The sequence below is a fragment of the Crassostrea angulata genome, chromosome 3 (genome assembly GCF_025612915.1).
Source record: "Crassostrea angulata isolate pt1a10 chromosome 3, ASM2561291v2, whole genome shotgun sequence".
Classification (NCBI taxonomy): domain Eukaryota; kingdom Metazoa; phylum Mollusca; class Bivalvia; order Ostreida; family Ostreidae; genus Magallana; species Magallana angulata.
The window spans coordinates 16,042,263-16,056,651 of NC_069113.1; the positions used below are offsets into that span (position 1 = coordinate 16,042,263).

The 14,389-nt window shown below is 34.2% G+C and overlaps 2 protein-coding genes across 7 annotated transcripts in view; one reads left to right on the forward strand and one right to left on the reverse strand.

The window, feature by feature from the left end:
* Positions 1-1,160: 1,160 nt before the first annotated feature.
* LOC128177234 (cyclin-dependent kinase inhibitor 3-like) lies at positions 1,161-6,215 on the reverse strand. Its single transcript, XM_052843862.1, has 7 exons — positions 6,057-6,215; positions 5,865-5,920; positions 5,363-5,407; positions 3,200-3,422; positions 2,702-2,733; positions 1,841-1,944; positions 1,161-1,537 (listed from the first exon to the last, which is right to left on the reverse strand). The coding sequence occupies exons 1-7, from the start codon at positions 6,173-6,175 to the stop codon at positions 1,448-1,450; spliced, it is 669 nt and encodes a 222-aa protein (XP_052699822.1). The 5' UTR covers positions 6,176-6,215; the 3' UTR covers positions 1,161-1,447.
* A 163-nt stretch (positions 6,216-6,378) lies between these two features.
* The window catches only part of LOC128178746 (uncharacterized), a 43,239-nt gene continuing 35,228 nt past the window's right edge, over positions 6,379-14,389 (forward strand). For 3 of the 6 annotated variants that reach the window (XM_052846056.1, XM_052846058.1, XM_052846059.1), the window contains exons 1-10: positions 6,379-6,444; positions 7,870-8,119; positions 8,353-9,182; positions 9,348-9,544; positions 9,855-9,961; positions 10,485-10,581; positions 10,814-10,880; positions 11,135-11,272; positions 11,495-11,551; positions 11,716-11,757. In XM_052846056.1, the coding sequence (XP_052702016.1) occupies positions 7,875-8,119; positions 8,353-9,182; positions 9,348-9,544; positions 9,855-9,961; positions 10,485-10,581; positions 10,814-10,880; positions 11,135-11,272; positions 11,495-11,551; positions 11,716-11,757 (1,780 nt within the window). In that variant the 5' untranslated portion in view covers positions 6,379-6,444; positions 7,870-7,874. The remainder of the gene's footprint in view (positions 6,445-7,869; positions 8,120-8,352; positions 9,183-9,347; positions 9,545-9,854; positions 9,962-10,484; positions 10,582-10,813; positions 10,881-11,134; positions 11,273-11,494; positions 11,552-11,715; positions 11,758-14,389) is intronic. The other 3 variants (XM_052846057.1, XM_052846060.1, XM_052846061.1) reach the window with 1 other exon arrangement.

Sequence of the window (14,389 nt, forward strand, 5' to 3'; positions counted from 1 at the left end):
GAAATACTTTCTGTGATGGTTCATGCGAAGGTAGTGACTTTGCATAAATCTTTTTCTGCAATGATCGCTATAGCACCCATGAATCATCGAGGATAGCATTATAAATTTACGTCTATCTTTTGAAAAAAAGTAATTTATCACCAAGCTTATGTTGATTGAGGTGGGACCTGAGGAGCTTTTTTATGTGTAGCATCTTTAGTAATTGAGATAACAGGCTATGTATCTGAAGGACTGAAGCTAGTCATACTCCATAGTCATACATGACCAATGAAAGTCATAACTGCATGGTTAGCAAAGTATTTTCTTCCATCGTTCAAACTTGCTTTGTGTTATGCTCCCAATTATATACTAAAAATTTAAGCTCCCCTAGCATCTGGAAAACCCTGATTATATAAAAGCTCTGTATCTGAAGCAAGCCACTAATCAATAGCTACGTTATGAATTTAACAAATCTGAATCAATAGTTACATTTTAACTACCGGTAACCCATCTTTACCTAGTTTATATAAACCAAGAAATTACTATTGAACTTTCATATTTCGAACTCTGATATCACAGATACAATGGGTATGAAGTGATTTAATTATATGTACATTTTCCAGTGTTTTTGCCTGTGATAACACTATGTATCGATTTTGTACTACATAACCCATAACGTCAAATTGGGGCGCCAGTGGGGTTTGCTTATTTATATTTAAACAGTTAATCGTACAATGGCTTAAAATTATATAAATATAAGTAATAAGGAATCATTCCTTGAATATTATGAGGTGATAATTTCGGTCGGGCGTGATCAAATCTATCATAAAGCCCTTCGGGCTTTATTGGATTTGATCACGCCCCGACTGAAATTATCAACTCATAATACTCAAAAAGAATGATTCCTTATTCCTTATCTCGAAGTTTTCAACCATTTTTTTAAACATAACGAGGTTTGACTGTATAAGCTGATGAGTATTGACCAGTTACCGGTATATGTGTGATCAGCTCTACAAACCTTAATCTTATCAAGCATCATCTTGGTGTGCTAAGAAATAGTTATAACAGGATAAATAGTCGAAATAAGTCATAATGATGGCTTTTATCTCATTACCTTAAGTCATAATGATAACCTTTTTAAGACTTTCTGTTTCAGAAGTTAAAATAATGAGTTCTTTAAATTCTCATAACAATTTTTATGTTATATCAAGTTATTCCAACTTCATACAAGTACATGTATATCCAGTTAACATAAAAAGAAGATTCAAATAACTTATACATGTGTATATAAATAAATCTTTTTAGAATGGTTGGTTTGTAGGTTTGTGTGCAAACTGAGGCACCATTACCCAATGACAGAATATCACTACATTATCTCCAGAGATTTTTCTCTGGGTATAAGTCATAAAATTTCATTAAAACATGGACAGAAAATCAGATCATTTTAAGAAGTCATTGTTGGGTGGTTTCATCTTGACAGTGACCTCTCCTTGACCTCTGTGTTTTCTTCCTGGAAGTCTGCCAAGGTTTGCCGAAACTCATTGATGTAGTTAAATTGCTGGGAAGAAGAACAAAATATGCTCCGTTTTTGTTTGCTCTACACAACATTACATATTGTCATATAGCCTTTTAAATTGTCATAATGATTCATCAAATTATTGACTAAAATCTGCATCTATCAAAACTTTATGGCAAAATGTTTCTCAATGGTATCATAAATGAGGAAAGATGTTCACTTAAAGTGTGTCATTTATCTTATACCAGAATTTGGAAGAAAAAAAATCTTAAGATTATCGAACTGTGATTTTTTGTTTGAACAGAATCAGTTAATTATGAATAAAAGAATTGATTAAGAACAAACCTTAACAGTTTGAACAGCTCTTGGCCCTCTCAGTTCTTTCATTTTTTCTATTGCTTTCTCAGGGGTCATCTCAGAATCTAGAGCCATCAAGAAGCAGGCAGCAACTAATAAAAAATCAAAGTACTGAAGTACTGACGGGAGTTGATTTTATAGATTATTATTTATTTTAGAATCAACTATCATAATGTTATTTTGCATGGCAAGTGGTTTCTTATATATATTTGATTTACGCACATTTTTTATAATATGAGTACTCGGACTCTTCCGAAAAGAATTTCGAGAAAACCCCATATGAATCATATCGTGTAATATTTAAAAATACTATTAATTCCATCAACGTATGTATCAGTAATCGAAATATTTCTGAAAAATTGTATGGATCCAAGCACTATTGAACTCTAGCTTCGTTCAACCAGACGCCTGGTTGTCTCCGTTAATCTCCGACAAGCAAGAGAAATTCTCTGCTTGTCGAAGATTTACGGAAACCACCGATAGTCTGGTTGAACGATACTATAGTAAATTCTAGCGTAGGAATACATACCACTACAAAAAATGTCTAAATTGTTTTCTACCATTTAAAATCTGACTATTTTCAAGGTATCAATAAATAAATTTCCTTGAAAAACAATGCTTCAGAATTCATTACAGCGAATTTATCAATTATTTCCGATAACTAAGTTTTGTCAGCGGTGATGATTTGTGCTTAGGTCCAAACCCTTTTTCACTTTCGGTTTGCCAGAGTAACTGCATAGGAGAGTTGATTAAAATCAACTCCCAAAAATGAAATCATGTAACTTATTTAATTAAACAGAATTTATGAATCAAATTGATAAGCTTTGAGGTATAGAAAAAAATTCTTACCCACACAAGATCTCCCCAATCCTCCATAGCAACTGAAGGGAAAAAATAGCCACTAAATAGAATACAAAATATGGCACAACACATGCAAACAAACAAAACGACTTAAGGTCAAGGTTTCTATAAACAACAAGGTCACTGGCATCCTTTGTGCAAGGTATGTGCCCCTGATGAAGTTATGTACTAGACATCAAAGGGGAGGAAGAAGGGGGGGGGGGGGGGGTAGTTGAATGGGGTGAAATAGGTGGATTAATTACTATGAATACATGTGACAGGTGGTGAAAAGTCATATCTCAGCTGGGACTCAAACCAGGGCCTATTATGTACGGTGCCAGCGTTCTAACCACTGGGCAAATGAGACCCGATATATTGAATGACAGTCACACATACACCCTTTAACTTGGTGATATGTAGTAGAGAGACACTATACTCTATGCAAAATTTGCTCTTTAATTAAATGTAACATTTAGCAGCAAACAATCCATGAAACCATGTACATACTGTATAATGGGCTTTTTCTTATTGTTGAGTATAATCTTGAGTTCCTCCAATATCTTCATCAGCTGACCAGTAGTGGGTGGCTGTCCGTCAGGGAAGGGGAAATGATGGACGGTGAGACCTGCACCAGTCATCTCATGAAGTAGCCATTGGACGCGGTATTTACTGAGCTCACCCTTACTGCACAGACAAACCACATCTTGTACCCCCTCAGACAGCAGACACTCTGAAAAAATAACCATACTGGTAGTACATGTGTGGTAGAGTTAGATATATGGCATTCCTATTAGCTCTGGCTGGTGGGTTAATCCTTTAGCTCGATTGTTAGAGTGCTAAGATTGCATGCCAGAGGACCCAGATTCAAACCCAAGCAGAGGCAACATTTGTCTCTGCTACACATGTACATAGAAAGTCATATTCTTTTATCCTATTCCAAAATCAAGTTTTGGAGAGCATTAATAATTCTCCTTCGGTTAAATATACACATATATGTATATGATGAGATATATTAAGAATCATAAGATAGAATCTCTCTAGTTATGGTACTCTGCATATTGTACATATTGCATCACTCTTATAACAGCAGTAACAAGAGACATTTACTTAAACAATAAAATGTGTTAGCGGGTTATGTAATTTTTTCTGCAATGAGCGCTACCTTCATAACTTGCATGAATCATCAAAGAAAGCATTCTATTGTTTATACTGTATTAACATCTACCTTTTAACCAATTAATAAATTGATTGTGAAAAGTTAGGAAAATTCACTAAATTACCGGTTATGTTAATTTACTTAAGTATGTTAGCTAGAAGAAACTGCCAAATTGTCTCCTGTGAGACTTTGAGTCTGACATCATCATGATTATATAATGCAATCTGTGGTTTTTCTTAGGTCACTGTAGGTTTCGACCAATGATGTATAGGGCGTGTCAGTTTCAGTCCTGTCACTTTCTTGTCAGTTTCAGGCACTGTAGATTTCGACCAATCAATAAATGGGGCATGTAGATTTCAGTCTGGCTGTTTCTATAGAGCTATGAATTAACTATAAGTTTCTGTAAGAAACAGAGGAAATAATACTTGATAAATGTAAATATATATATTTTCATATCTTAGCAAAAGTTGAAACCTTTGTCACTACAACTAAAAGACATACCTGGTATTCGTTTTATCTAATGCTTAAGGATTTTAATAATCAATGTACATTTATAAGATATAATTCAAGGTATTATTTTTCATTTTTTCAATATAACTTCTACTAAAATTTCCAGTGCCAGATAACTTGGTGGGTAGAGCACCTGACTGATTGGGAGATTCTAGGGGCCTGATCGAGTACAAATCTCGCATTTTTTGGTGCCATAATCATGCAATCACTGGATTTGAAAATTTACCAATAACTACTGCCAAGGAAAGAACTTCAGTAAGTGATTTTTAAGGGTAAAGACAATTTACAGGAAGAAATTTTGTGATGGTCAGACCAGTTGGTTGCCAGTGCCTGAAAGCTTAGTTGCCAATAGTTGGTAGAGCACCTGACTAAAACGAGATTAAAGGGGGCATGGGTTTGAATTACAGTCTAGTTGATTATTAATTTTCTCATTCCTTTACTGCTGTATAAATGTATATAATACTTCTTTATCAAAATCATAGTGAATATTAACATCAATTAATAGCATATATATTTTATGAATACCTGGTATTCATTTGATCAGGGACACAAATACTAAAAAAATGTGTATATGTATAAATCTACATGCATCTGTAATGGAATGGGAGAAAAAATGACAGACCAAACTAAGATTATAACTTGTGTTCCCTGAATCTCATGTCTGGTCCTCTACCAACTGAGCTATCTGGTGCCAGCATTTGAACAGTTCTGACAATCACATTCCTCTCTCTTAAATGACCTTTGCCCTCGAACAGATATCTCCAGATTAAATTCTATCCCTTGGTAGGATCAACTTATATTCAACTGTCAGTCCCATGTACGGGTTGGCATGGCACCAAATTAATGTAACAGGATGCATGATATAATGACAAACCAGACTGGTAAATTCAAACTCTGGTCCTCAGAATTTCTATTTTGGTACTCTACCAACTTAGCTGTCTGGTTTCAGTTTTTGAACCAGTCTGTCACATATTCTTAATATTATCTATAAAACGAAATCTTACTTATGTCATTTTGAAGAGATCTCCATACATCTTTGAAGCGACAACCTATAAATAGAAAAGGTTTGTTATTACAATAAATATAAACTTCAGCAATTACACCTCTAATACATTCATACATGATCTTATCAGAGACATAATTAACAGAGATAGGTAACAGATCGAAATCTTGTGGTCCCTATTGTAAAGTATTCCCAGTTTAAATCAGTATATCTTTCAAATAAACAATTATATCGAAATATAAACAGCTAACACCTATTACCAAAACATTCAAAATATTATAATATTTTCATGAGTTTATGTCTTATAAACAATATTAAAAGAGGAGGTTTTGGTGGCAGTTTAGATACCCGTCGTCCGAGATTTCGCCGATGTTTTATAGCCGGCCAATATATTTTCTAAATATTGATCTTATTTTCCAATTTTATTGTTTCAAAAATGTCTAAAACCTAGTATGCCTATTTTTCAAAAAACAATATACTTTTGGTTTTTAAAATGAACTTGCCAGGTAGTGATGTGACGCCCAATGGAGTTTCAAATCCATAACATGTCAGGTCTAACCTATGTGTAGAAACAAAATAAATATAGACCTAATCTCTGTTATAGTTTCTCCCTATTATCAGTTTATGTCAATAAAATTGTAAGTTTCTGTACATATACTGCAGAAGAGTTCGATATCGCGGTATACTTAGTTTACCAAGATATTTCCAGTGGTGACAAATCAACTTCTCCTGTGTCATCATCCGAAGAATCGAATCCAGACCCAGAAGCATCGGCCATTTCATCAGAATTTGTTGTTGCTGGTTCAACTTTCATTTTTATAAAGAATTTTGAATTTCGCGCTACTTTCAAAATTCACTTTCACTTTCCCAAAATTATTTTTCAAAGAATATATTAAGTTTGATTGAATTAAGAACTGTAGTTAAAAGGTGTCATTTTTAATATATACTTCATATCTTTTCAACTTACATAAAATAAAAAATGAAATACCACGATGTGTTCCGAATAATCTCTCGTTGGAAACAACCAAGATGGCGGGATAGGATATAAACATTCAGATTAGCATTAGATTTTTTCTCTCTTTGGTAAGAATGGAGTCGTTTGATCAAAAGAAAATCTTTTTAACGTACTGTATATATGTGTATTTTATATTATTTTAATAGATGATTGTAATTATGATTGTTCATTTTAAAAAAACAATAATCCATTCAAACTAATCCATGTCCTCTACGTCACAGAGCACCTGCCATATGCAGGGTTTTATTTAAACAGTTTTATTGTATAATCATTTTTTTCATTGAAAAGAGAAAGTCATTGTTAATACCATGACATATTCACCGTATTGAAATACGGTATGACTTTTCCATTAAAATTTTGACAAAACAACTCATGTATAATTACTGTGTTATACAAGATATCCTTGATTCATATTTTGCTAAATTACCCAATGATCATAAATACCTCAGACTTCAAACAATGTTCATTCAAAAGTAAAATTTCCAAGATTTCTCTTTGAGATGCCATCTCTAGCTTATCAGGTTCAGGTTGCAATACATCGGCTAAAATTAATTAATGGAGTCTACAGGGTTTCATACCTGTTTCTCCCATATTGTGCAGGAGACTACCGCAGAACGGCTTAAGAATCTAAAATCTCCCACATCCAACCAATCTCCTGCGCAGGAGACTAAATTCCTGCACTAAATTCTCTCACAAACATATTTTCTTCCCCAATAACATCCCCCACACTTGTGTATCTTGAAATGATGAATTCAAATGCTATTTCAATAACCACTGAGGATTTTTTGTAATTTTGTCTAAAAATCTGCTATAAATTGTTTGAATTAATCAAAGTCTATTCAAGAACTGTTTACCGTGATCAATGTATGACATGTTTTCATCATAGTTTACTTTTTATGATTACCTCTGGTTTTGACTAATATCAGTTATGCCTTATAAAAAGATAAGTTAAAGCTTTAAACACTTAAATATATTAAACACCTAGATTTTACTCTGAAACAGCAAAGAATAAAATACACTGCCATTGATGTCACTTGACAGGTAAAGTACCCAAGCCACATGCAAATGTTGTTTACGCAAATTCCCCCCCCCCCCCCCCCCCCCCCCCTTTTGTCAGGTTGGTGAATGGTGAGGGGGAGATTCTCCCACATAGTAGCTTTGAAAGGTTAACAGGTATGGGGTTTTTGCATTGAACAGTACCCGAATGATAACGTTGAAATATGTGTGAGACATTCTGAGTGACTTCCAAATAGAGAAAAGCTGTCAATATTTCCCATTATTAATCCCTGTAAGAAAACTGTTTTCGTTCATGTTCTTGTTCCAAAGTATACCTTTTGCAATACATGTACTTGCAGTATTTCTGTTATTGTGAAAAGGTATTTTTATTATGCTGAAGTTAATTTATTTTAAAATTTGTATGTGAAAGCAGATTAGCAATGCATAACATAACGGGAAACTTTGCCAAACAATATTTATATATTTATTCTTTGCAGGCATCATGCCCAGTACCATTGTGCCAATCAATCTGACCAGGAGCCATTCTATGAAGGCGGCTCCTGAGGGTCTGAGATATGGCAATTTTGAGGGCATTGTCTACCTTCCACCAGTGAAGTCAGACTCGTCTTTAGGTGTCCAGAGTTATTCCAAGTATAACAATCAACAAATTTACAAGACCATTTGTGATTGGTTTGATTCTTGGAGGCCATGGCAGCAGAAGACTCTGTTGTATGGAATTGTAGACAGGTGAGAGCAGTTGTAAACAAAAAACCTAAGTGTGATACATTTTGATACATACAGAGCTTCCATTGCTCTGTGATACACCTATAAGGCACATGAGTACCAGTACTTTATTTTTGCGTACCGCCAATCTATTCATAATTTTAAAGTACAGTGTGTATTTTCATGGGTAGTATTATTTTGCTTAGGTGTTTTTGTGAAACATTGTTAACGAATCAATGATTTTTTGTCTTAAACAGGTGCAGCACAAGACAGCTTGATATCCTGGCTACCACTCTGGAGCCTGTCAAACACAGGGACTATGCAGCTGCCTACAAACTCCGCTACCCACTCTCTCCCTTCATGAACTCAAAGACTAGATCTGACATTCAGGAAAGTAGAACCCCATCCAAAGGAGGGAGCAGGCAGTCTTTGAGGAGCGAGAACAACAGTGTGTACACCATAGCCAGCATGTATGATGAAAAGGTTTTAATTGGGTCTCCTCAGAAGCAGCCTTCGACTGCACAGTCTCTCAAGTATGAGCAGGAGGATCTGTTGTCCGACTCCGCAGTCAGTTCAGTGCCCTCAACAGTCAATAAAGAAGGCACTGCGGGGACCATGGTGTCGGGAAAACTGGGAGTAATCAGAGAAAGAGCTGTCTTCTCAGAGAGGACAGAGTTATCTCCTGTTCACAACTTTGCCGACAACTTGGCAAGTACTATCATGCAGAGTGCCATGGAGGAAGTAGCTATATTGGAGAAGTTTGTGGAGAGAGAAAATACAATGTTTACTGAAGAGAGTAAGCCACCATCTAGGAGGTCCAGTCTGAAGAGGAGCCAGTCACTGACGGCTCGGAAGAAGTCGGATCTAAGTCTCATTCCTCCCCCAGGTAGGGAATTTCGAATCATCACTCCAGGCGTGCGGTCTATGGTGGAAAAGACTGAGCTGCCAAAACCAGGCACTGAGCTGACCAGAAGTCTTTCAAATATTTCGAGGAAAAGTGTGTCAAACCTTAGGTATGAGTTCTATGGAGCCCCTACTACTATCAGCACTCCTGATTTCTTCTCCAAAAGAGGACTGGCCAGAGAAGGTAAAGTTTGAACTAACTATGCTTGAGTCTTTTCAAATGTTTAAAACGATGAAAATTTCATGTTTTTAGTAAGAATTCTTAAGGTTTAAAATGTGTCCATTCTCAGGGGTTGTGTAAAAAATTTAAGAATTTGCAGACTTCTAATTATCCTCTTACTTTTTCAAGGTTCAATGCAGAAAGAGATTCGACATGGGCATGTGAAGAAGCCCAGGTATCTTCGAAATGTTCCCATTTCCTTACAGCGGTCATTTAAAGGAGTCAAGTGGTGGACAGAACAGCCTCATGAGGGAATGGTTTTCATGAAAGCCAAAAAGAAAGATCTGATTGCTCACTTCAAGGAGCAGCTTCTTAAAGTCTGGAATGTAAGTGGGGATTTTTTTTGGGGGGTGGGGGGGGGGGGGGGGTGGGGTGGGGGCTGTTACTATAGGGTAAAATTTTCAATTAGTTCATTTTATTATCATCATGTCAATATGTTTTAAAATTGGGGTTGTTTTTGCCAGTCTACTTACCATAACCAGTCAACTTTGATTAATATATATAAATTTTTTTTACATTGTATGTTATAAAATGGTATTGCAGAGAGAGGTAAATTTAACTTAATAGCCCATGTGTATAATATCAAAGGTTTTTAATTGTATAGTAAATTGTTAAATTTGTTTGTTTTTTTACCAGTGGCTTGATATGTGGGAGGATTATGAGAAGATTATTTTGCTGAAGGAAATTATTAAGATTGCTGGTTCAGAGGTGTTAAACTCCATGTATCACCATATACAACAGAGGTAAACAAAATATGAAAAAGATCATACTGATCATTTTTCATAACCACGATTAGGAATAATAATTCATAATTTCAGAAACACTAGTGCATGTACATGTGTATTTTTGAGACTTGAAAACTTAAATCAAAGTACTGAAGTACTGAAAGCCGGGCTCTTTTGGTGTGTCTTTATGCATATTGTGTAGTAAAGACTGAAAATATCAATCTCTCTCTCTCTCTCTCTCTAGATAGACAATTCATTCGAAATTTAAAAAAAAGAAACAAAATGCCAACACTTTTGACAAAACGTGGCTCTTTGTGTAACTATTTGGTATAGCGGAAGCTTTACCTTGACGCTGTTTGGTTTCTTGTTTATTTGTGCTATTTATAGTAACATTGGCAATTTGCCTATAGCCAGGACTCTGCTTTCAGCAGAGCCCGGCTAAAAATCACATAATGTTTAAATACCAGGATCTTTGTATGCATATGAAGACTGGACTGTTAGGGTTTCAGTTATACATTAGTTTTATCTTCTTTATTTGCAGACTCCGGGGTTCAAGAGACATAAACAGACTGTCAGACAAAATTCTCCTGTACATTTTTTCCTTGTTGATGCCAAAGGATGTGTACATTTCAGCTCAGGTACCTAATTAAATTCATTAAAAATGGTGACAATTAAATTTTTCCTGATAACAAAACACCCACTAATTTAAAGTACTTCACTTTTTGTAAATTATATATACACTCATCGTCGAAAACCCATGGTCAGTCTCGCTTCTCTTATGAGGTAAGAGAAGCGAGACCGACATTGGGTTTCCGACGGTGATATACACTTTACTTATATAAATTCATGTATTTGTCATTGTTTTGGTAGGTGTGTCGGCGATGGCGGTTCCTGTGTGCCACTGATAGTTTGTGGATGATCAAATGTCATGAACTAGGTAACAAATGTATAAGTTTTCCCCATAACACAGCAAAAAACTTCTGTCTTCAAGTGTTTTCAGTTTTGATGCATGCCAGTTTTCAAAGAAATGCTGAAAATATATAAATTTGAAGAACTTAATTTTCTTGTCATTTACATGTACTGGTAGTAGGAAAGTTTTATAAATCAAAGGTTTTATAGGTATACGATACAGGTATTCACAGATATTTCATTAATTAATGTTATGGACAAAGAACTTGACGTGTATTTTAGGGTTAGAGGAAGGAATAATGAACATGGAAGAAATAGTACTGAAGGCCAACACAAGGAAGATGGGAATTGACTGGCGGCTGGCTTATAATGAACTAAAGAGGCTGACTAACATGATGAAGAGAGAGGCCAGAGAGAGGGGTAATTAGAGGCTGTCCCTTTATTTATGACTTTTACAGAATGAATGGGGCTTTTAAAAGTCATAAATATACAAATTAAATGAATTACCAAATGAGTTATTAGGACATTATTATTAGCATTTCAGTACTATTGAGTTATGACTATTTTGTTCTGTAATGTCTTCTCTAAATATGTCTTGTAGAAAATGTTCACTTGTAAATTCTATCTATTTTTCCCCAACAGAGTTAGCTGCAAGAGAAGAAGCTGAGAGACTTCGACAACTGAGAGCTGAGCTAGAAGGTATACATATTTATCAATAACAATTACTTTAGGTATCATACATCAGATAATTTATAACAGAAAGTGCATTATTAAATAAAAAGCCATTTCGAAGTTTATGCTGCCAATAAATTGAATTGCAACATTTACATTATTACATGTATTGTATATGTGTATAAATGTAGCCTCAAAACGAAAAATAGTTTACCGAAAACCAAGTTTAGCCAGTAAGTAGTTTCAATGTTCAGTGTAAAAGAGGGTACAATTTGGGTTTTAACATTAAATTAAATATAGTTTGATTTTTAATTGCATGATGATATTAATGATTTTGCTTAAAATACATAATTTATGAATGATTACCTAATGACTGTGTTTATCAAGATATTAATGATTTTGCTTAAAATACATAATTTATGAATGATTACCTAATGACTGTGTTTATCAATTTGATATCATAACCTTTGACATTAATTGCGACTGCATTCATAAATCTTAATGATTTAGTGTTTTTTATATCCTACTTACATGTAATTTTATCAGTATTAGTATAATGTTGCTACTATGCCTTATTTCAATACATGTCCTAGTCAGTTCATTCATTTTAGTTTTTTTTTAAATTTAAACATATTTTTTTAAGCTTTTTATACTTAAATATTAGTACTTATTATGATAGAACTCATAATTGAAGACTTTTTTCATTTACTAAAATGACAAAATAAAATTGATTTTACGTAACAGTACACATTTTTTTGAGCCCATTATATGAATGATAAATTGCATGAAATCAACCCTATATTTATGAAAATCAAATCATTATATTCTATGATAAATGCATGTGATTGAATTCCTTGAATGATAAATGCATGTGATATATGACTTGAATCAGCTTTTGATTTTTAATGATAAATGCATGCAGCAGTCTTAAACATCAGCGGAAGACCCTGTGTCTCTAAATGTGTGTTCTCCTTTCTGTTCCAGTTTGCTTTCTCTTCTAACGTTGCAATGTAAGACATGATACGATGGCCAAAAGGCAGACTGTGCATTATAATTTCTACAAAAAAAATTTTTACTATTTTTAAAAAAAATATTTTTTAAAATGGGTTGGGGGGGGGGGGTGAGGTTGCTGGCACAGCCTGCCTTGTTGATGTTGTTGCATGGCTGTTATATTTTACATGTCTTGTGTGTGACTTGATGTGGATAAGTCAGATTTTACATATTTTAAAATAGTGAAGTGTTTGGCTCATACTTTACATAGGAATTTTTTTGAAGCGACTATAGATGCCAGAAATTTTTGTTATTTTATGAAAAATTACCTTGACTTTGAAATAAGTGCGTATTTGTTTATCATTATTGAGAGTACAGTCATGTAAGTTGCCATTTATAGTTCCTAAACATTGGGTGTGGTGAGAATGAGGTTTGTAAAACTTTTTTTTACAGCATGTTATCAATTGTAGTAGAATATCTTTTAAACATGAAATTTATTACACCATTAACTTGTTGGAATGCAATTACAAATATTTTTATGGGTCACAACTTATTTCAGAAACAGATCAATCATGATTTATGACAAACGCTGTTAATTAATGAGCACTTAACAAGAAAACAATTAGGACATGTCATGTGTTGTAGGTTATGCATGATTAGAATTGGACACAGATCAATTATTAATTCTATTTTGAAATGTCGAATTTCCATAGAAATCATTGATGGATCAAACAGGAATGGTTTCATAACACTGAATCAAAAATTATCAAGTTACATAAACTAGAAACTATAAGATTTCTGTCAATAACAGTGAATTATATGTAAATTCTAAAACGTGCCCAAAAAAAAATACAATTTATGAGAGCTCGTTCATTTTGATCAACTTTTTGAAATGTTCTTTTTTTTCTCTTAATTTATCTTCTGATAATTTTTTCCCTTCCCTTTACAAATATTAGTACAGTGTAGAAACATAAAAGATTCAGGATCTGAATAAGTTAGAAATATTTAGACATCTGAGGGTGTCTGCCAGACTTGCCAACCTCCGACATGTGAAAATCTGGTCATGACCAGATTTGGAAAGTAAAAAATCTGGTCATAGCGCGTAACGACATTCACGACATATTGACCATGCATTTCATAGGTATATACAATAGAAATATGTGTTAAAAACTTATGTGTAATGCTTTATTGCAAAGAAGCATTTTAACTAACAGTTGCTGATTTTGAATTTTGCAAAGTGATCTGACACAGAAAATGGTAGGTTGTGTTCAGCTAAAAAAAATGCAAAAAGAGTTTCTGCTACATTAACCTTGCTTTTGAACTCTGTAAATGATGGCATGAAAGTAGTAAGTGACTTGGAAGAGTTATGTGTATTAAAAAGCATCCTATACATGACTTAGCGTTTTTGAATGTTTAGTCAGATCATTTTGGGCACACAATCCAATATTCAAATGTGCGTTGTATAGAACATAAAAGCCTCGTTTTGTACTCGATTACTTTGTTTTACTTATGGGAATTCATTTTCCCAGATATGTTGATAGGTACAAAAATATCGTTTTCTTTTTGTTGGTTTTGATTCCGCTGGCCCCGATGAAGACCTTTTCTTATTGGAAGCCATCACACTTAATGATTTAAACCTTCGCTTAGTCAAAACAACTCACGATAATAATTACACATAATGTGTCTGTTATAGCCATCGGCATTGTTTACGTGTTACGTAAATCCAAGCTCAGCTTGGGTTCATAACTGGAAGTCAAACGCGCAACGTAATTTACGAACCAAATCCGGAAATCGGGAGATTTTCGGGTTGTTCGACAAAAATCGGGTGAAAAGCATGACCCGCCGGGTCATAAAAAATAATCGGGTGAAGGGTTG